Here is a 24,029-nt window from a genome sequence, read left to right as displayed (position 1 = left end):
TCTGAAGCGATGCGTTTTTGTAAGAAAAATATACATATTTATAACTCATGTTGTTATGAAAATATTTGCGTATTAAAATGCTCAGGAAAGATAAGGTAAAATTAGAACAACTTTCTGTCTGTGTCGTCTTGACACTGCTCGCTTTCATCTCTTTTGCCTTTTTATCGTGGACCTACTCATTTGCTAAACTGAACAGCCAATCAGAGTGATCTCTCTCACCAATGGCCCTGATGCCGATTCAACATGCTGAATCAGCCGAATTGCTGCCGACACATGAAACACACTCCAAAAACTAGCCTAAAATGTAGTTTTTTCTTTTCTTTTTGGATCTTCACAGACTAGTTACATGAATATTCTTCGAAAAGAAAAAAATACAGAATCTCAATTTTCTCAATTTTTAGGTGAACTATCCTTTTAACCAGGAATATTCCTTTTGAAATAGATATATTTGAGAATAGCTATTTATGGGTTGATGGTCATGGAAATAAAAAATGTTTAAAAGTTAAAGCAAGTTTAAAAAAGTTAATTAAATATGGCAATATTCTGAAACAAGTTAATTTTAAGTGTTGCATGTCATTTTTAACTAACTTCATATAGCAGACAACAACTAGTCACTGATAAACCTGGCTCGGGTAAATATTGGTTTGACTCATTAGGGGGTAATGGAAGGTAATGGAAGGGGAACATTTCTCAGGAGTGAACTGTACTTACACACATACAGTAGACTAGCTCTTTTAAGGTGCCTACTTCTATCTGTACTTTAGATTACACTGGCCTTTCCAGTGTGGGCTGAGGACTAGATGAATTACTTGTGTCAAGTCTGACCGGTGAACCAATGTTCTGTACTGTGTGTTTGCTCTGAAAAATAGCCAGGGTGTTTTTTTTTGTAATTCATTTTCTTGTCACTCTCAAACCCCTTTTCCACATCTAATATTTTTCAGTCTTTGTTAAACCGTTGCAGTTGCCATTTCAATCTTCTGTACAGCCCTGCTGTCATGCCAAATCCAACCTCAAAGCGATTTCACTGGCTGAAATGAGTATTCTATTTGATGCCTGATTAGAAATCTTATATAATACTGTGTTTTTTAACGGCTGCATTCCACTATTTTGTCCTGTTTTAAGAGTGTTAATGTTTTGTATAACAGCACTGGAATGTGCTGTTCTGACTGTGTTTATCTATACTACAGTTTGTGTTTGGCAAAGACGAATTTTCAGGATTCTGGACTGTATTTATTTGAAAAAAATTTTTTTTGTTAAAATAATGTAAAAGTCTTTATTGTCACTTTTGATCAATTTAATGCATTCTTGCTGAAAAAAGTATTAATTTATTTAAAACAAACAATGGTATCATACTGACCATAAACATTTAAACGGTAATGTGATCAACTGCAATAGGATGAAGCTATAGAAAGTTGAACACATTTTACCATGTTAATAATCCCTTCCATAGAATTTTGCAGATTTTCCCCAAATATCAGCACAAAATATTGGGGGAAAGCCCACAGATTCCATCTGGACCTGCAAGTGACTACTCCTTTACATTCAAGCAAGTGTGCTATTAGTATACTTCTTTTAAACTAAAAATAAAAAATTATACTGTACATTTTATGTACTTCTAAGAAATATTCTTTGTGTACTTCTAAGAAATAAACATAAAATTACACTTTAGTATAATTGACTTATACTGACAGAAAAGTCTATTTGGCCTATACTTGTACTCAATATTTTGAATCAAGATCAATTTAAAAGTATAACTAAGTATTCTAAGTATACTTGTAGTTGTGTTTACTCTTTTGATTAAGTATAGTCTATGAAATACTATTTTTTAGCTTTACATAATGTCTTATAAACTTATTTTTTTTAAAGATAGATTTATAAAGAAAACTTACAAGTATACTTGCACTATAAAACTACTATACTAGTAGTTTACTGAGAGTGTAATTCAAAGGGTACTTTCATAAACTAAAAATGTGCTACAAGTATTTAACTAGTAAACTATCAGTATATAAGTTTACCTGTAGTATAGTTGCAGACAGTACAAATGAAAATTGTAGTGGCAAACTAGTTGTGTGCTCAATTGTTTTACTAAAGTATACTTTAAAAGTATATTATTATACACAAAAAGTTGGCCAATTTTGTCTCAAGTCATGAAATCATGAAATAGTACACTTCGGGTATACTATTAGTACACTGATATTAGTGTACTTATTACATAAATTATGCTTATAATTTGGCAATACACCAGCCCATCACATACTGCACAGCTGGTATGTATAGGGTTAAGGCTTCATACCCTTACAAAGTTGCACAATTCAGACAGCTGTACTGTACAAACACCAAATTACTCCTTTAAATAAAGTATAAGCAGTCAGTTTGACGTCTCAACTCTTGCTCACACTAAGAGAAATATGTCCTCAGACATTTATCCAGAGGTGATTTAGTGTTTTCCACTTGCTATTTTCACTTCGGAAGATTTACTGGACACCCTCAACCAAACAATGAAGCAGGAGGGAGTAAACGTCTGACTATTCCTCTGCCTTCCCAGTGGAGGTCAGCTGTGTGAACACTTGAGTCTGTTCCTTGTCATTCCTGTATCTGTACATCATGTTTTTCTGTTAGAGGGAGTGACAAAGCAACTATTTAAGCATGTGGGTAGCTACGTGCGTTTACAGAAAACCAAAAATACCATGCTCTTTGCCCTAAATATCTTGCGTAGGGTGTGTGTTCAGGCGTGAATCCATTACATCTGAGTGCGTCTAAATGCATCATTCTGACCACACTTCTTGAGAGAATTACTTTTCCATACATCAGCGCCAGACAGTGATGTCAGTCTAGAGAGCAGAGAGCCACTCACACATTCGCTCTGGACTGACATGGTGTTACTCATGCCAAACACTGAAGTCCTCAGAGAAGAACAGTGCATTATGCAACCTCTCTGAAACTACTGCAGAAAGATGCCTGCTGAAAACTGAAGCTGCTGAAGTCGGTTACAAAGCCTGGGTGAATCTTAAAAATATGAATAAATCGTCCTGTAGCTCAGTTGGAAGAGCATGGCACATTGCCAAGGACAAAGTGATAACATCTGAACAAACAGACGCATGCCTTGACAGCTTATCTTTAATCTGTTCTTCAAGAAACAAAAAATGTTACTTCAACAAGCATGTGTTAAGTGCTAAGAAATAGAATTGTCAAGGCCAATTCAAGACAAGTTATATGTCGCCGTCCACAGTGAAGAAAAAATTCTCCAGCTATTGCAGAAAAAGTACCTGCATTTGGCAGGAGGTAGATGATACTTCATGAGATTCACCCCAAACTATAAGTGGGACATTTACATAAATAAATACCTATAAATAAGAAATGAAACCCCATGGCAGAGGTGAACAAATGGGGATTCCACCAACAGATAGAGATGAAAACTTGCAGAACTAATGTGATACAGGAAAAATGAAAGAACTTTCTGTCACACTGTATTATCGGTACGAGTCGATCAATATATTTGTCAATAATGCTCTGGACATGTAGCGCTTAATAAAAACAAATAGTGGGCGTTGAACGAGAAACTCGCTTGTTACACATAGAACCTTTATTAACTAAATTAACAAGACTTTGATGATGATGATATACCTGTGTTGAAACAGATAAATAAAAGGTCTTTGGATTTATGAGCGAATGCTTGGATTTCATTATTAATGAAAACACATCAACAATAGTACAATGGAAAATTCACTTATATTAAACATATTGAAATTTTAAATGTATAAACTAATTTTGCGCTGCAATAATCCGCACATTGCGAAGATAAACCGACCTTCTCATCTGACACCAGATGCAAATTCCAGCCCGACGCTTCACATAGTCAGTATATAGTCCAAAAACATTGATTAATTTAGGAAAGAAAGTAGTTGCGGAAACTGACCTTTAATGCTCATAGCAATTGCTCATATGCCTCTGGAGACAGAAGGATTGCATTGGCGTTTGATTGAAATGTAACATCTCTGCAAAATAATCCTTGAAACATTTCTCATTTAAGGTCATTCACGTTTCGAATATGTGATTGTGTATTGTCAACAATAAGCATAAACATTTTGCATTTCCATTTTGTAGTGTGGCAACATTTAAACTGATTCACGTGTTTAAGAATCTGCTATCAAATAATTTATGCTATACTGCAGTTCCCACTGACATCCTTCAAACACCTTAAAATGCACATGTGTAGATCGGGAAAATCAACATTTTCTCGGGGGAGTATTCAAAACTTTGCATATGAGTCACGAGACACACCCTGCTCTAAATACAATCCCGCGGCTATGGGTACGCCCACTGGGCATTATATATGTGAAGAAAAAGCTTCAGTGGTTAAACACTTCACTGGTTCCGGCAGTGAATGGATAAGAACTGTTGAGTTGTGGATGTTGTGATTACCTGTAAAGGCCCCAAGATGGAGCTGGTGGTGTACATGAAGAAGAGACGCAGATAGCTCAGAACATTGGCGAAAGCAAAAAGTCCTTCTGCAACCAGGATGGGATGGAACGCATCCCACTCTTTCCTATCTACCTCTTTATCCTTACACTGAAGCAGAGGACAAAAGAAAGGTTGGTGTAAATGATGTTATCAGAGACAGTCGAACACAGTAACACTTTACACAACAAGATTTGAAACGTTAGCCAGCGCGCACACACACACACACACATATATATATATATATATATATATATATATAAACCGTATGTTACTGTAATTAAAACATTTGGTGATTTAAAAAATAATTTAATTCTGTATAGTTTACACATCTTTGTGTCATTCCAAACTATAGCTTTCATCTTCCATGGAACACAAAAGAAGATGTTGTTCAACGAAATAGTACTTCTTTTATGTACCACGGAAGAAAGGAAGTCATAGCTTGGAAAGAAAAGAGGATGAGTAAAAGTAAATGACAATTTTCATTCTTGAGAAAACTAGTGAGTAATGACTTGACAAATTGCTCAGAATGAAATGTTCTGGACTGGGTTTATACCTTGCTGTAAGCCACCACTCTTAGGGCAAAGGTGGCCAAATAAAGGGAGTTCATGACGAAACTTAGCTGGTTTCGTGACTCTTCCAGGAAATCTTCCAATCCCTCATACCATAGACGCTTCACATCCGACCACACCATGCCTGCAGAGATAGGAATTTGCCATCAGCACAAAGAAGCGTCCAAGCAGCAAATCAGAAATTCCTTATTTCTGGCAATTTTGAATCAGTTCCAGATTCTATGATAATCCCCGCAGTGACACTCAAAGAACCATGCCTGACAGAAAAGATTTATACATGCTTTTTACAATTAGAGCAAATAGCGATAGATGCTATTTCCACTGGGTGTAAGTACAGTATATTAAAAAAGTGGAAGATACTATTTGCACCTCGGTGTATTGAATTACATTTTACAACAGTATGCATTAATAACAACATATTGTTTACCACAACACATTTATTAAAATTATAAATGAACGCAGTTGACATGCAAGGCTGTCCAAACAACTTTATAAGTGCTTGAATTACGTTTTACTAATATTTTCTTCATTTGTATTTAAAATTTATGTCTCTGAGCTGGTTTGCAATGGGAGTAGGGTGAAGAATGAGATTGGAAAAAGGCTCCATCAGACAATGGCAAGTTGAGTTAGTCTTTGATGACAAGACAGGCTATTGGAATTTAGTGCAAATAGACACTCATGAATTTACTCATGTCTATTAGGGAAGGGCGATATGAGGCTATATGTTTTGCACCTTATTTTTGCTATACTGTTTCTTTTGTAATTATCAAGACTGCTTTACATTATTTACATTTGACATTGATAAAGAATCATAAATCATGCGTGAATCATTATCAACAAACGGTAGTTGTGATAGTCTTTTTTGTGATGGTCCCTATTGTGACGTATATCAAAATGAAATGGCTTCTCAGGAATATAAAAAAAAGTAGGGCGGACTCGTGTGAGTGAAAGGCGCCAGTAAACACATCATTAGAAAGAAAATGTCAATGCAAGAGGGAGGGGAAGTAATTTTGATTAAAGATTAAGAGTACACGACTTTAACAAAAACAATGATGTGCACTAATAATTAATTTATAATAAATACTGCAATATTCCATAAAAAGAATAAGAATTTAGATTTAATGCTGACTTTATAACTTATAATGTGAAATGGTGTTTACATTTACTTGTCGCAACTTACCACATTAAAGGAATAGTTGACCCAAAAATATAAAAATCTGTCATCATTTATTTTGAAGAATGCTGGCGTCCAAACAACATTTTAAAGACTCATTGTATGCACTTGAGACATTTTTTTATAATATATTTTGTGTTTTGCAGAAGAAAGAAAGTCATACAGGTCTGGAACAGCATGTGGGTGAGTAAATGATGAGAGAATGTTTGGGTCAAATGGCTTTGAATGGGGCTAAACGAGAATCAAAAGAAGTATTTTATTCATTACACTGTACAAAGGAATATTTTTGTAATATTTAATATACAAGAGAAACCTTTTAGTGTGAGGAAGATTAACGATAAGGCAGAGTGACAACACAACAATGGATATACCAAAAAAAATTTACTCATATTAGTAAATTATGTAATTTACTCATTTGTCATTTACAACAACTTGTATGAATTTCTTTCTTCTGATGAACACAAAAAGAAGATATGGCGAAGAATGTTGGTAACCAAACAGTTGATGGGCCCGATTGACTTCCACAGTTTTTTCCCACTATTTTCTATACTAAGGAAGTCAATGGGTTCCCATCAAATGTTTGGTTACCAACATCCGTCAAAATACCTTCTTTTGTGTTCAGCAGAAGAAAGAAATCCTTACAGGTTTGGAACAGCTTTAGGGTAAGTAAATGATGACAGAATTTTCATTTCTGGGTGAACTAACCCTTTAAAGCTGAAGTGTAAAGAATTCATTTTCCTCTCTCTAGTGGTCTTCATGCAGTCTAAATTTATTTCAACCTGATCATATGACTTTCTTTTAGTCAGGGTGCACAATAAACCATACAATTTTAATATTCACAGCCATTTGAGGCCATAAATACTTAATAAAAGGAAATAAGACAAAAACTAAAACAAGTGCCATTAGCAACAAATTACCCAGTGGTATAATCGTAATGCGTTCTAGAGAGATTCTAACCACTAGCTTTGTTTCTCACTTCCGCATAAAGGAACATTATCTATGTAATTTATCAGTCATACTAATGGTGCTGTAAAATTATGAAGAACGGATGGATGAACTGAATGTATAAACTGCTTATAAGTGAACAAGTATAAGGCTTGTGGCGTGGGTCCATTGTAATAATGTATCTGACTTCATAAATATAATCTTTACAAAGGTAGATTTGAAAGAATTTTGACATTGAGACTTCATTGAATGTTTCATTGAATTTGAGAATGCAGGCTGCCACAGACTGAATCCACAACATGAACCTCTTAACATGTATTTAAAGATTTGGAAATGGGGTGAAAAAACTAAAAGTGTGAACACGCCCTTACAATTATTTGAATTTTTTAAATCGCAATGTTACAAATTACTATTTTGTACCATTTGATGCACAGCCATACTTCTGCTCTACACTCTATGCAGCATTACATCACCAAAGTGTGGACTCGGAAGAGGACTGCAAGGCCTTAGGGATGAATTCAAGGCACTTTATGATTTGTTATAATGCTTGATTTATCTTTTTCTTTCTGCTGAAACAACGATCACAGCAAAACATTCTTGTTTGTTGGATAGAAAGCAGATGCCAAAAAAATAATAGATAAAAGTTGTATGTACGTACACAAATGCCACCCATCCTCACCTATGATCCAGAGAATGAGAAGGTAGTCTATCGACTCCAAAGGGGGACCCATTAAGTTCTTCTTACCCTCATTGTAGACCAGTGAATACAGGTTAAGAAGCAGTAGGAAGGTGAAGTAAGATGCACTGTGAATGATGAACTTGATGAAAGGTGTGTGGATGACCTGGCCCACACGAGAACGAGGTCCCAGCAGGTAGCAGACGGACAGCAGCGGCCACAGCAGAGCAACACTCAAAACATACAGGATCTTTAAGCATGTGTGCTTGCGGCGGTAGCTCGCCATCTCGCCAAACCACACTGTGTTCAGGAACTGCTGACAATTGGACTGGGCGACAAACTACAGGTCAGAAAAAGAGAAAACACATTACAAAAAAGTATATGGTCTTTTCTTATAAAATAAAGGCTTATATATCTGTCAAGTCTGATAATCTGATAATATTTGTCTATTGATTAAGCAAGTTAAGCAAGGGTGCATTTCCTAACTATGATTGCAGGTTTCGTTGTTAGCAATGTTGCAATATAGTAATTTAAGCAACATTTTTAATGATTTGATGTTTCCCAGAACCATAGTTCCAAAGAACATTCACAAACATCATCACACACTTCCACAGCTCTTGACCTGAAGCATATATATATATATATATTTTTAGTATGACTTGTGGACTTAAATATATCGTACGCTGGGGCAAAATAAGCAGGTTGACATGCATGCTAGCATCTTTCATTTCGTTACATCTGTTAGTTTGTCAAGAGAATGACTTTCATTTTTGAAGAGCTTGCATGTGCGATTGTGCTCTAGAAAAGGAATACGACATAAGAGGGAACCTGCGACTGAAGCAAAATAACAGAGAACAAAAATAGCAACATAGTCCTCATATGCCATCTTCATTATTTAGCTACAGTACATCTCCACCATGCTGCTTGACATCATTAACAATGGTTCTCTATTGTTGAACCAACGTAGTTCATATGACAATTGTGAGACACAGTTAATACCGTTTCCTAAAAAATAAAGGTATATTTGGTTCCATGAAGAAATTCATGGAACATTTCCATTTAACAAAATATTCTTTAAGGTGCATGGAAAAAGGTTCTTTAGCTTATTAACATTTTCTTCACGCTAAGAAACCCACCCCCCGGTTCTTTTAAGAACTGTTAACTAAAAGGTTTTTTTAGGGAGCCAAAAATAATTCTTCTGTGGCATCGTTGAGAAATCCCTCTTTTGGAACCTTTATTTTTAAGAGTAGTTCATTTTCAAGCGATGCATCACACTTTGGTACTTCAGCGTAATTCATCGCTGTATGAGTAACACAGCCCAGGCCTGAGAGGACACAAGCACAGTAAGTTTTGTTAAAAATTCTCATTAACCTCTTTTTGGTTGTATTTGATGGCCAGTTTGAGACGACTGAGGTTCATGCGTTCCTCCAGCAGGCCTCTCTTGTCCACTTGGTCTTCACTGGACGTGTGGTTCAGAATGACTTCCAGTTCGCGAGAGTTGCGGGCCTGAGCCAGCAGGTCCTTGGCAAACATCTTGCACTGCTGGGCAAGTTCTTCATAATCATTCCTGTAATAATGTAAATGAGACCCGGAATGAGCAGTAGAAAGAAAAACCTTAATTTCTTCACGCTTACAAATAAAGGTTCTTTTGGCATCTGTGCTTTCATGAAGGACCTTTAACATACATGGAATGTATGGAAAAGGGTTTCTTTAGATTTTTAAAATGTTCTTTGTACTATGTACAAACTGGCTCTTTCTGTTTACTGAAAAGCTCTTTGGGTAACCAAAAATTGTTCTTCTATATCAGGGGTTTTCAACTGTGGCCCCCAAGATCTACTTTCCTGCAGAGTTTACCTCCAACCTTAGCTGTGTTCGAAATCGCCCCAATACCCTCATTCACTATTCCCTACATTAATCCACTAAAATACAGTTTAATAATCAAACTGGCAGCTCCAGTAGTAATGAAAACATGTATCTTGAACTCTGTCATTGAAACCAGCATGTATAAACCTTCATTTAACAATTTAATAATCAATTAAAAAGGAATTTATGGATATGGTTTATGGTTTATGGATGATTCTGGCAAGCACAGTAATTCATTCGGCATGACCCTAACAGAGCATTATGGGTATTTTCTAGCCATTGAGTGTACATCATCATCACCTGATATGATTGTAAAGCGTTTTGGGTGTACAGTAGTACATATGAAGGCGCTATATAAATACCTCATTCATTCATTTATTCATCAGTTTTTTAGAATTTACCTCTAGACTGACTGATTCATATGATGTGCCAAAAATTGCTCTAGACAAAACTTTTTTGCCTCACCTGCTAATGGTGAGTTAGGGTTAATAAATGGTAAATTTTTAATTAAATAAATACTTTTTTACTCATGATGAATCTACGCTTTTCATTATGTATATAAAAAGTCCCTCTTAAATTTAATTATTTAACTGTTTATTCCTTATTTGCAACAGATAGCACTATATGGGATAAATCATTCAGGGAAACCTGGAGAGGCTTTACAAATTTTCTCAACTTTAGCAGCTGATTTGGAATTTAAAAGGCATTCAAAAAATGCAGTAAGCAATTTCTGAGAAACGCTATTGAAAATTTTAATCCACACGTAAACAAAAAATATTTTGAAAATTTGCTAGATGTCTGTTTATGTGCTGTAAACATTTTTTTTATCTGCATTAATATGGAAAAGCTTTCCAGTGCTGGAGAGATGTTAGAGAGTGGGAAGGCCTGAAAACGAATGCCGAAGTTGCTTTGTTTCTGCTCAATATATGAGTAACATTGAACCAAGATATGCTGTTTTATGCTGATGTTGTGGTTGAATCACAGCTGATTCCCATGGCGTGCTTATTATTTTGGGGGAGGAGCAATGAAGGTAGCGGTGTTTTTGTTTGGGTGACGATTTCAAATATCAACATTAGCTGCGTTTAACATGGACCCTAATAATCCGATTATAATCGGACTACTAACATAGACGGAATAAAAGCTCACATGCAACCACGTCAATTGGAATGAATTGGCCAAATCCGATAAAGTGGGTTTTTACACAAAATGTTTTCAGTTTTTAGTTGAAAACGGTGTAATGTGTTTTGGCCATTCATTTACACAACAATGGTGTTTTGTGGGCCTGAAAATGCAAACTTTAGAAAATGGGTTTTAAACATGTTTTTGAAAACCGTTATTGCGTTTGTGTAAACTACAAAAACGCAAACTTGTGAAAACAGCTACAGCGCATGCATATTACAAAGTGACATTGCCAACTACTGGCCTGGAAGCAAAATTCAGCATTTTTTTGTTTCCGCAGATCAGTAAACGTTAAGCGTTTTGACAACATTGCCGTCTGTACTCGAAAAATGCGAAGGAAAAACTTTTCTGTTCTTAGTATATTGTTGTCATGTAAACAAACCCTAAAATTTAATTCGGATTGTAAGGGGTGTTTTAAACCACGGCTCTGAACCGGTTCAATGAACGAAAACAAAAAAAGAAAATGAATGAAATTTTGACAGGAACATTACCAGAAACGGAAACTAACGGAAACGCTAATTTGAAATGGCCATTAACTGGTTTATAACGCTATTTTATCGTTCTGTTTAATATTTTAATATGGTAGTGTAAGACTGGAAAAACTGGAAGGACTTTAAGAGAGAGGCCACTCTCGGAGAAAACAAAGGAAATTAACATTTGAACTCCCCCTCATGCACTATTGAGACGAAGGTCTCACCTCCCTCACCCTAATCTACATTTCTCTCCCCCATTCTTCATCCTGGCAGAGATCTCCCAAACTCACACAAGAATCTAAATGGTTTAATGTGAATGATTATCATCGAGTTTTATACATGTTTGGTATTATTTGAAATGTCTCTGTGCGACTGGTACAAATGTCTCATTCCCAAAGAAGTAAACCAAAAGGTAATAAAGTTCTTAGGAAGTTTAGAAACATCTTCCACAATGGAGGGTGTGTCTTTGAGTTAACACCTTCTGACCATTTGACTGAATGCTAATTTTCCACTGCTAGCAAATGGTGACTTACCACTGTGGATGATGTTTAGATTTGAAATGAGGTCTGGGTATATAATGAAACGCAGCGAGAGCTCGGGGCCTTTTCTATATTTGAGATCGGCCCGTGAGGCTGAGAGTTGCAAGACTCTCAGCCTCACGCATTTCTTGTCGGGTAAACTTTTTCCTCCTTGTTTTAGAGCATTTGATGTTGCATTGATTGTCCTTGAATTGATTATGAAATTATAATGATACATTTACCTGACATATTAAATTGTGACATTTGATTATTCTAATTGACTTTGACATTAATTTCATTCAAGAGTTTAAAAGAATAGTAAAAAATTCGCTCACATTTAATGATGCACAGATATCATTAAAGCCTTTTCATTTATGGAGTCAGATGAAATAACGCGAAAATACATATGAGAAAATGTATTGCATTTAACCAAAAATACTTTGCCGCGAGAAAAGACAGTAACACGCAAAGACCTTCACCGCTAATTCGATTACCGCCATTGGTTCGAGTTAGACGGCCTTACAGTAGTCAAGCAATATCAAATTCAAATAGTTCGGACTATATCCAAATGTGATATTGAAGCATAGTCTATCCAACGTGAGTGAAATGCCCGCGCTCAGCTGTCAAGTCATCATAGGTAAGTCGCAATTGCAATGCAAGGGTGTTAGCTTTTCCGAGGATTCGTCACCAACCATCAAGCATTAGGCCATCATTTCAGTGAAAATAAATAGCAAGTAATATGCAGCTTCTTGTGTGTTTTATAACCTATGTAAATTGCAGGATAGTGTAGGACATGGATTTACACAATGTCACATCATGCACTTAAAGCGCTTCTGTGAACAGAGAAAACAGATTAAAACTTAAAAACATATAAAAAGTAATGTATAGGCCTATATGCAAAATATATTTCACTTAAATAAATACAGATTAACAAAACGAAAGGAAAACGTTTCAGTTCATTTTCCTTTCGTTGAATACATTTGGATAATAAATCTTGTTATAAAAATTATGTTGTATTGGCTATGACTAGACGGCAAATACAAGACTCTTTTCAAGGTTTTGAGTATAGAAAATGGCAAATAATAGTTAAAAAAATTTAAATAAAAAACATTATTAACCGTTTTAAAGATATTAAAGATGTCATTTTGTTTCCTAATTCAAACCAGTTTCGGAACGGTAATAATACAGAAGGAATGCATGAACAGAAACGTTAAAATACTGATTCTGCTCGGAGTGAACCGATTGACATTTTTTTGTTTGTTTTTAAGCCCTGGTTTAAGTTTTTTTATCGTCCGATCGAGAGGACATATAAACACTTGTTCAGATGGAAAACAGCAACTGGAAAGTAATGCGCATGTAAAATGATGTAGAACATGCTGTTGTTGTTGTTAAATGAAGTGTCATAAATGACTGTCGTGTCATTCTAAAATTCTCCTTCCACTTATCGCCTGTGACGTGGAGCAGGACAACGTCCCATTAGTCCTTGTTTTGGACTTTCATCCTACACAGACACCTTGCTTTGGGCGCAGGAATGGGCATTTTTACTGCTTGAGACACAATGTAAAACCTTAATTCTTCCAAATCAAATGAGGGACGAAGACAACAAAGCCTTGGGTATCGGCTACCAAATGGATGAAGACAAGCTCTACATGTTAACCTCAGTTAACTTTTCCAAAAGGAAGAAGAAGGTGAGAGTTGGAAAAGATCTTCTCAAGGAGGAGGTGAGAATTGAGACCCCTAATCCACTGAATAGGAGGGCTCTCTTAAGCCAAGTGGCTGGACTGTACGACCCAATTGGCTTAGTTACACCTGCCAAACAGAAGGGAGCAATTCTTGTTAGAAAAGCATTCCAAGAGGGAGGGGGTGGGAAACGAACCCAAGAAACCTGGGACCAACCTCTCTTAGAAAGCCTCAGAGAAGAAGCCATACAACTTTTTGAAGAATATGTGCAGCTTGGACAGGTGAGATTCAACAGGAGCCTCACACCAGCTGGCTGGGAAGGGAAACCTTGGGGCATCACATTCTCTGATGGAACTGACAAAACCTATGGAGTTGTGATGTACTTAAGATGGGAGACAAGTCAAGGCACTGTAGTTCGATTCGTTGAATCAAAAGCCAAACTGACACCCCTGGATCAAAAGGGAGAAGCTGTAAAAGCTGAGATCTGTGGTGGCCAATGAAGATCGAGAGATGGTTCCATCTACTTGACAGTCAAACGGTCTTGGGAGCCATTCAAAGAGTCAGTTATGGGTACAAAACCTTCTTTGCAAATAGAGTGGGGTGAAATCCAGAAAGCTTGACTAGTGCAAGACTGGTGGTGGATCCGTGGAGATCTAAACATAGCTGACATCATAACAAGAGGGGGCGCTCCTGGAGATTTGAAGGAGGATTCCATATGGCAAAATGGACCAGAGTTCCTGAAGTGGCCAGTGGAAAAATGGCCTATAAAATCAGCTGGAGAGGTTGCAGCTCATGCCAGAGAAAGTGTAAACCAGCTCCAGAGGAAGGCATTCTCAGGTGCATTAACAAGAGCTCAAGCAAGGAGTCAGCAGAAAGAAGACCTACAAGGCACCCAGGAAAGTCCAAAGAGTAAAGCTCAAAAGGGAATGCCTGTGGTAAACCCAACTCTTCTAAGAAGGAAGCCCACTGGCTGGGTTAAAGACCTTGTGGAAGTAAGAAGATTCAGTAGCCTGTTAAAACTGGTGAGAGTCGTTGCCTGGGTTTGTCTAGCTGCCAAGCAGTGGCTGAAGAGGAAGTGCCAAGTCCCTAAACAGTCAAAGTGGGAGGTAAAATCACCCAAGCAAGCTGTGCTGACTATCAAAGAACATGAAGATGCGCTCAAAGACCTCTTCCTCGCAGCTCAAAAAGGTACAGTTTTTTCAGACACAACTCTGAACAGACTGGCAGTATACAAAGATGTGAACTCTGGACTGCTAGTTTGTGGAGGCAGAATTCAGACGTTCAATGAAGATAAGACAGCAGTGCCAGTTTTACCATTTGAAGCATGGGTGTCCACACTGCTGGCACAAGAATCCCACAAAGCAAACAACGAGGGAGTGGCAGGAACCCTTCTCCGGTGAGGAAGAAAGCCTTGGTAATAAAAGGCCGTAGACTTGGCAAGAAAATAGTTGACAGCAGTGTGGTTTGCAGGAAAAACAAGGCAAAACAGTGTAAAAAAATCATGTCTGACCTGCCTCTAGAGCGAACATGCCCAGCTGCACCTTTTGAATTCACCACCATGGACTTGTTCGGCCCTTGTGAAGTGAAAGATGAGGTCAAGAAGAGAACTAGACTCAAAGTATGGGGAATAGTCTTCTGCTGCATGGCTTCCCGAGCCATACACACTGAAGTGGTGAGTGACGTCATCTGAAGGCTTCCTGCTAGCCTATCAAAGGTTCACTTCACTGATAGGACACCCCAGGAAACTCTGGTCAGACCCTGGCACTAACTTTGTGGGAGCCAGACCGGCACTAAAAAAGCTTCACAAATTCCTAAACCAAATAAACAAATCTGAACTTGAAGACATGGCTGCCAAGCATGGTACAGAATGGTCGTGGAAGATCCACCCTGCAGACTCTCCCCATAGGAATGGTGCAGCAGAGGCAGCTGTCAAAGTAGTGAAGCGGGCGTTGAGCAACCTTTGTGGAGATGGTATTTTCACATGGGTAGAATTCCAAACTTTTCTCTTCATGGCAGCCAACCTTGCAAATGAGAGACCCATCGATGCAAGGACTCAAAGCAAAGAAGTATGAGTACATCACCCCAAATTCTCTGCTTTTAGGACGCGCCAATGCAAAGGGAGACCCTGCAGATTTCCAGTTCAATGGCTACCCTTACAAAAGGCTTAAACATATTCAAGCACAGGTAAGCAATTTCTGGAAGAAGTGGAGCCAATTGGCTGGACTTAATCTGTTCATAAGAAGCAAATGGGACACCAAAGAGCGAAATGTAGCTGTTGGAGATGTGGTCTGGGTGGCTGATCAAAACGCCCTGAGGGGACAGTACAAGCTGGCTAGAGTCGTCAGTGTAAATGCTGACAGCAAAGGCATTGTAAGAGATGCATTTGTGAAGACTTTTCCCAGTTATCCTGTTCACATCACAAGAGCTAACAGTGAAAGAACTAAGAGGCTTCAAACCAAAATCCCAGCCACAATTCTAAATAGGGATGTCAGACGCCTTGTCATTCTACTTCTCACTGAAGAACAAGCAGAGGTGTGAAGGGCTTGTGTGACCTCTCTGGATTTGAAAAAAAAACAGGAGCTCAAGTGGGAGGTGTTGAGTTGAATCTCAGGAGTGATAATCAAAGAACTACACTTCCTAGAGTGCACCACCAGCAGCAACAAACCGGCTGCTTGTCACCTGATTGTCATTGTCACTGATTTGGAGCACCTGAAAAAGCATGGAGGTTCTCAGTCAGTCAAAAAACAAACTTCAGAGAGAAGAGGCTCCAAGTCACTCATAGATTCATTCCAAAGACGCCAATGGTCTGTAAAATGTTTTATTTACTTTCATGGTGTTTAAAATGCTGCTTAATATGTTCGAGCTATGTTTAACTGCTGTGTAGATGTTTAAGTAAGACATTGCAGCATTGCCTTCGTTTATTTTGTGTTTGTGCTAAAATAATATTAGATTTTGAGTTTGTAAAAATGAACAGTATGAGATGCAAAAGGATGGTATAAAGTTAAAAATGGTAACTACAAACAAATTTGGAAGATTCATAAAATCACATTTTTCTTTTTTCCATGTAAAAGGCTTAAGTGGTTAATTCATTTAAAATGCATTAAAAATGTTTAAATAAAATTGTAACTTTTGTTCTCTGTCTTTAAAGGTTTACAACCTAATTTGCTGAACCGAACAATCAACTGACAAAGCAAAAATAAAAGTGATTGAGTCGGAAATTTGAGTTGTCCTTGTGTCCTTTAGAAGTTGAACTGGAGTAGGACTTGACAATAAATATAACCAGCATGGCACAACACATGTCGTCTCCTAATTAGGACATGAAATAGATAAATATTAAGTCTGCTCTTTAAAATGAAGAAAAGAAGCAATTAAGGAGAATAGTATGAGCAAACAGCAGGAAACTCAAATAAAAAAAAATCAATTCCGATTTGAAGCTTGTGACATAAAACGCGAACATCAACCTGATGACTTTATTTAGCAGTCATGTAAACACTAAGTTTGGTTTCAATTCAATTAATTCATTCCAATTTAAACAATTGTCTCACATAGATAGTGTTTCTCAGAAATCACTTTAACTGTACCTTTAACTCATTATGATTAGGTATCTAACCATAGGCAAAAATCCTGGTTCTTTCTACAACAGAAAAACATTTGTAAATTAATTGTTATTAAAATGCATGTATCTGTAAAATGGTCAAAAGCAAAGAGGGTATTTGCTGCTGTTTAGCTCTCTCATTTAGTAGTTATCCATATGAGACCTCTTTCTCTAATCACTCTTCCATTACCGAAATTCCACTTCCACCAGGCTCAGCTCTTTCAGATCCGTGCTGAGCTCAAATGCTCTCAGAATGGGGTCTTCTTCTGTAAGCATGATCAAGGATGGGCTGGCAAGGCACCGGTAGATATCTAGACGGAACCTGCAAGAGACACGATGGAGGAGGAAGGAGAGCATTAAAAACATTGCAACACATTGTAAATATACTTTAGCGTGTCTGTTTGTTCTTATCACATGTATTTACAGGCGCATTTTCAATAGAGACGACTTGAAATCCCTAAGTATGTATCATATAGTTTGAAATGTACTACATATCCTTGAATAAATATCCGACTATGTCCCTGATAAGCCTTCAACGTTTTTTCAACTTTGAACTAATAAATCTTAATTGTTCTCTAAAATGCTTTTCTTTTTTTTTCTATACAATTTTTTAAAAGATATAAATACAGAGTTAATTTTAAGAATTCTGGATCGGGAAAACGGGACAATTATTAAATGTATAGATTACAAAAATAAATAAATAAATATATACAGTATATACAATAAGACGAAGCAATAAAAAGTTTTTTAAATGTCAGAATAAGAGAAGTTAAATAAACCAAATAGTTTGATTAGATAAAAATGATTACCTTGAGTGGCGAAGACTGTCCTTCTTGTTTTTGGCATTGCAGAGTGTGCACTCGCACCCCACAGCGTGGGGTCGGGGCAGTGATATGTCTTGCTTTAATAGCATGGTCAAAATCTCATAATTGTTCCTGTGGGCAGCAAGAATGACCGGAGCAACATCCATGGTGGTGGAATACTCTGGATTTTGAATGCGCTGCAATAATTTCTAAAAACAAAACAAAAAAGGAATAATGAAATTTTGAAACATGAATATTCATAAAAATACTATTTATAAATATCAATAAATAAATATAAAACTGTATAAATATCACTGATAGTAAAATACTAGTATTTAGTCAATCAAATATAAAAAAATAAACTCTTCCAAAAAATACACATATCATTCAAAAGGGCATATGTGTGCCAGACGCTTGGCTTTTCCTTCAACAAAACAAAAGGTTTTTAAGATCAAGAGAAAAAATTCTGTCAAGCATTTCCAACTAGTTAACTGGTAGAGTTTATATTTTTAAAAAAAAAAAGAATATATAATCGAAAAATAGACTAACTGCAATAGAAGGCTTGGAGGAACGCCTGGGCCGATGGTTTAGCAGGATGTCAACTGCTCCTACCACTTCTGAATCAATAGCCACCAATAATGCATCTGTGGCCTGCACGCGTGCACACACACACACACACACACAGAGACACACACACACACAGAGACACACACACACACACACACACACACACACACACACACACACACACACATATCCCAAATTAACAGATTGGTTTTATATAATATGTTATGCATGAGCTGAGGACATGGGTGTTTTCTTACCTGACAGCCATGGTCCAAGAGCAACTGCAATATGTCTAGATTCTCATTTTCGATTGAAATGGTGACAGCATCTCTCCCAAGTACATCTACACAGTTAATGTTTAATTCACCATGTCGTTTCTCCTCCAGAAGTTTCTTTACCATGTAGTAGTCACCTTAAAATGTAGTTAGGTAATAAAACAGGTTCAATGGTTTATACAATAACAACTAAATGTTATCAGCAAGAGAGGACAGTGGTTTGTGATGGAAAATAATATTGTCCTTAAAGGAGAGATATCCTTCCCTGAGACATTTTAGGATTTCTTTATATGGTAAAAGAATAGCAACTGACCCCTGTCTGCACAATGTAACCAGAGGAAATTCATTAGTTTTCCTTTCCAAGCTGTTTCTGGAATGTTTGGAAATAAACTAAGCAGCACTGCTGTTTAACAAAACACTAAATGGACGTATGAACCATCAGTCAAGCTCTTAAAATCTACTTATCTCAAAACAAATTACTAAAACCACACTAGTACGTAATGTAACATTAATATGTGAAATTCTTAAAGTCCATTATTTTATAATAATTATTTAAATTGTACACAATTTATGGAAGTAAAATAATGTCAAATGTTTTTGAAATAAAAAGCCTGTTGAATTGCACTACTTGGAAAAAAAATAGGCATTGCATTAACCATGCTTGCATTTTAATGCATTGTATTTTTAGGGCTTGCATTTTTATGGGTTGAAATTCAACATGGTTGAATATTTAAGCTGTGAATATTTCAATTAAAAATTTTACAAACCCATTTTTATTATTAAAAATTCAATAATCCATATTAACCCTTCATATTTCACTTCCAAAATATTCTAACTGTTTAAAAATACAACCTATAATATTCAACAGGCAATTTTCGGTTCATTTTATTTCGCTTTGCAAATTCGCTACAAATTCAGTGGTTCAAATTCGACAGTAAATTCAACATTGACGTCCAGGAACTGCAGGAAAAGCAGTAGATTACCGATCATAACCTCCATCTGCTGTTAGTCGATCTCACCAGCAGGGGGTGCAAGCGCTTGTTGTTGACGAAGACCGGCACAATTAGAGCAAGTCATTCATTCATAAAACTCATTTACAGCAATGTAAGTTTATTTGTGATTATAATGACGGCTGTTTTTGTTAAATTCGGTGCCTTCACGGTTACTTTTCCTGTGTAGCCTACATGCATATTTCTCTACCGTGAACGAGATCATAATGTTATTCCCCGATGCGGATATACAGATCCAATGTTACATTTTGAGGTCGACATATATTTCTCTTGGTTGTTTAGTTGCCTTAACTTTACATTGTGGCGATGTGCTGCATGCAGGCTAATAGGGTTTCCCTCAATACTTCAGGATTCCCCTGCTGGACCTGTACAACGTTTAACATAGCTTAATGGACTAGTGATGTAAAAGTCCAAACTCACAGGCAAGCAGATGGACTCAGAATAACGCGCACAGCTGAGCGTTTCCCAGTGATAGACTGGGATAAAGATGGCTTGATGTTGGACATTCGCACATTTATGGACCGTCTCTAAAGTTTATACGACTTTGGTATACACGTTTCTAACTTCAATAGCATTTGAATAGAACGACTTACAGTCATAAAACCAACTGTAAAGTGTTCATGTAGTGTCAGGCATAATGTGCACCCTTTGGATTTTTGATATTTTTATTCAAATAAATTTAAGTTTGCTATTGAAGTTAGAAACGTACATGGCAATGTTGTATGCAACTTTAGAGACGCTCCCTAAATGTGCGAATGTCCAATGTCAAGCAAATTTTACATTTAGTCATTTAGCAGACGCTTTTATCCAAAGCGATTTACAGTTAAACTAACAATAGGAGGACAACAATATGCAAGTGCTATGATCCCAGTTTAAGCTAATGCAATACACGTAGGCATTTTAGGACTTTAGGACTTATATATAGACTATATATACATGTATATATATATATATATATATATATATATATATAGAGAGAGAGAGAGAGAGAGAGAGAGAGAGAGAGAGAGAATAGAATAGAAAGTGTTAGTATTAATTGATCAAGTGTTGATTTTATGCCAGTATATCACGAAACGCTCAGCATGTAACTTTGCGCGTAAAGTTTACAATCAGAGTCCATCTTCTTGCCTGTAGCCTATATAGTAGCCTACAGCCTACATCCCCAATAAGGTGCAAGATTGGTCTTTCATATCACTGTATGTGTTAAGCGTTTTGTCCCAACGGAAAGGGAATCCTTGAGTATGAGGTATTGAGGGAAACCGATTATAATCCTGTTCATGGTAGAGAAAGCTGATGACATGTAGAATACACAGGGAAAGTAACAATGAAGTTATTGAATGAAACATAAACACAGCTTTTGTGTGTTTATCATCATTTCCGCATATACTGTCACAGATAATCATTTCCATTTTATGAATGAATGTCTTCGTCAACAACAAGCGCTTTTGCACCATCTGATGGTGAGGTCGACTAACAGCAGATGGAGAGTATGCTCAGCAATCTACTGCTTTTCCTGCAGTTCCTGGACGTCAATGTTGAATTTACTGTCGAATTTGAACCACTGAATTTGTGGAAGCGAATTTGCAAAGCGAAATAAAATGGACCGAAAATTGCCTGTTGAATATTATGGGTTGTATTTTTAAACAGTTTAAATATTTTGGGAATGAAATATGAAGGGTGAATATGGATTTTTGTATTTTTAATAATGAAAATGTTTGAAATGTTTTTAATAGAAATATTCACAACTTAAATATTCAACCATGTTGAATTTCAGCCCATTAAAAATGCAAGCCCTAAAAATACAATGCATTAAAATGCAAGCATGGTTAATGCAATGCCTATTTTTTTTTCAAGTAGTGCAATTCAACAGGCTTTTTATTTCAAAAACATTTGACATTATTTTACTTCCATAACAATTACTCATAATCTTAAACCATTCGAAATAAAATCACATTTTGAAACGTTCTATTCTAGCACTTCTTGTTACTGTTTTTCTACATGAGACAATTTTATTAAAAGTAAGAAACATCCTCTAAATTATCTCTATATTAGCAACAATTTAAAAATATTGCTAACATATATATATATATATAAAACAATATTAATATAACAATATTTAATATATATTAAAATAATTATTTGTGTGTATATATATATATATACATACATACATACATATATGTACACTATGCTTTCATCAGAACTAAATACTTGATATTAGATTTATAGAATTATTTTAATAAAACAATAATAATAGAAACAATAATAAAAAAGTGAATATACTGTAAGTATTTTCTTTATATTTCAAAATGTATCTAACATAAATATAACCTAATATATTAGTATTGTTGTATTATACAATATATATATATATATATATATATATATATATATATATATATATATATATATATATATACGAATGTGTTTTATATATATATATATATATATATATATATATATATATATATATATATATATATATATATATATATTTAAATACATTCGTATTGTAATGGTAAATGAACTTACCCTTCTCGCAGGCCAGCAGAAAGAGCTTCTCGTCCAGAGTGGTCTCCTCCTTCACCTCTCTGACGTCTTTTAACGCCAGATATTTATCCGGTGAGGACACGTCCGTGCCCTGATATAGAGCAGCCATTATAACGGAGAGAGAGTACGGCAAAGCACTGATGTGCATCCCACTGAGCAGATAATTACACCTTTATACACATGAAATCACGAAATAAAAATAAGAGCCCTGGTCAGTCCTGATGTAAACGATGTTACGCGCTCTGATAAGGCCCTAGCTATAATGAGAGATTGACTCCTGTCAGAGCTCTTTATTTAACATCCGCGTCTCGGCTTATGTGTGTGGTACGATAGAGAACACATCCATCGGCATGTATGACGATATTCTAAAGGTTTTCATAACCAAATATTCCCCAAACGACTGTAAACACAAGAAGAGGCAGGAGCATCGCGATGTTCTGTTGAGCTGGTGCTGATGAAGCTGTAAATGCGCATGCGCGCTCACAGCCGTTAGAGCATCAATATTTACATAAGTGATGAATGTCCGTATGAGCCTTTCGGTACTGACAAAGCTAAAGTACAGAATATTTTATTGTGTATACAAGTAATGATTTTGAGTGTTGAGTCTTTACTGCATTGTAGTAAAAAAAAAAAAAAAACCTTGTCAAACTGTTAGGAAGGAAAGCAGTGATGTTCTATTTTATATGATTCCATCAAACCGAGCAAATACAAATAAGGATTGAACAAGCAAAACCAATTAATCAAAGGGGGAAGCAAAACATGCATTGGCACCACACCAAAAACATGTATAATAGGCTAAAAAAAGTTTTATTAACCCATTTATGATTTACAAACAGAAATTTTGCAGAAAGGGTGTTTAAAATATGTAAATAAATGTAAATATTCTAATGTATTTGTGTATATCTGAAATGTTTATATGTTAATTACCTTGCTTTTTAATCATGTTTATTGTTATGACACATGCTGCCATTTTGTCCATGTGTCATTCAGAAAAAATGCATGACTTTCTTAATGTCATACATGGTTGCAGGAAACACAGTGAAGATGAAGATAATAGTTCCATATATAATAAAATTCCACACAGAGGTATTCCAAACAGGCAGGCAAACAAACAAACAAACAAACAAACAAACTTTAACATAGACGGTAACAGGAACCACAAAGAGTGACTGTGAGGGTACAACTTATAAAGCAAACAGAAACAAGATGATAATCAAACACAGCTGAAATACAGAACTCATAATGATGGTAACCAAGGATACACACGAGTGGTGGGAAATTAAGACAAAGGAGAACATGTGACTGAGAAAAACAAACTTAAAGTCCATGAAAATTAAACTAACTGAACAGAACTGTGACATAATGCCCCCTCCCAGAAGGTGCCACCTCACGCTGTAAAAAGGAACAAACAGATGAGGGAGCTTTGGAGGAGAGCGAAGAGTTGTCGAAGTCAACAAACGGTGAGTCATTTCATCCTCTCCTGTTATTGTCACTTGAACTGTCTGCCAAAATGATAGCTTAGCATTCTCTATCAGTAGTGAGGGTTTCAATTGTGATAAATGGAGGGAGATGAAGTAGAAGATTTCAGAATTAGAGACACGCATCCCAACTTTAATCTAGGATAGTAAATATGCAAAGGGCTTTAGATACTGCTTTGGATTAGGGCTGGGCGGTATATCAAGTTTGTACAA

The 24,029-nt window shown here is 36.2% G+C and overlaps 1 protein-coding gene across 1 annotated transcript in view; it reads right to left on the bottom strand.

Annotated features, from left to right (window-relative positions):
* The window catches only part of LOC143751589 (short transient receptor potential channel 1-like), a 28,068-nt gene extending 5,252 nt beyond the window's left edge, over positions 1-22,816 (bottom strand). Inside the window, exons 1-9 of the mRNA XM_077244167.1 lie at positions 22,321-22,816; positions 18,761-18,915; positions 18,486-18,587; positions 17,943-18,145; positions 17,324-17,455; positions 9,197-9,392; positions 7,829-8,165; positions 5,015-5,154; positions 4,423-4,569 (exon numbers count right to left, since the gene is read on the bottom strand). Coding sequence (XP_077100282.1) covers positions 4,423-4,569; positions 5,015-5,154; positions 7,829-8,165; positions 9,197-9,392; positions 17,324-17,455; positions 17,943-18,145; positions 18,486-18,587; positions 18,761-18,915; positions 22,321-22,486 — 1,578 coding nt within the window. The 5' untranslated portion in view covers positions 22,487-22,816. The remainder of the gene's footprint in view (positions 1-4,422; positions 4,570-5,014; positions 5,155-7,828; positions 8,166-9,196; positions 9,393-17,323; positions 17,456-17,942; positions 18,146-18,485; positions 18,588-18,760; positions 18,916-22,320) is intronic.
* Positions 22,817-24,029: the final 1,213 nt, after the last annotated feature.

This window comes from Siphateles boraxobius, unplaced genomic scaffold (assembly GCF_051911475.1).
Source record: "Siphateles boraxobius isolate OS27281-9 unplaced genomic scaffold, OSU_SipBor_1 26, whole genome shotgun sequence".
NCBI lineage: Eukaryota > Metazoa > Chordata > Actinopteri > Cypriniformes > Leuciscidae > Siphateles > Siphateles boraxobius.
Note: the sequence above shows the minus strand (reverse complement) of the source record. Positions and strands in the feature narration are given on the sequence as shown.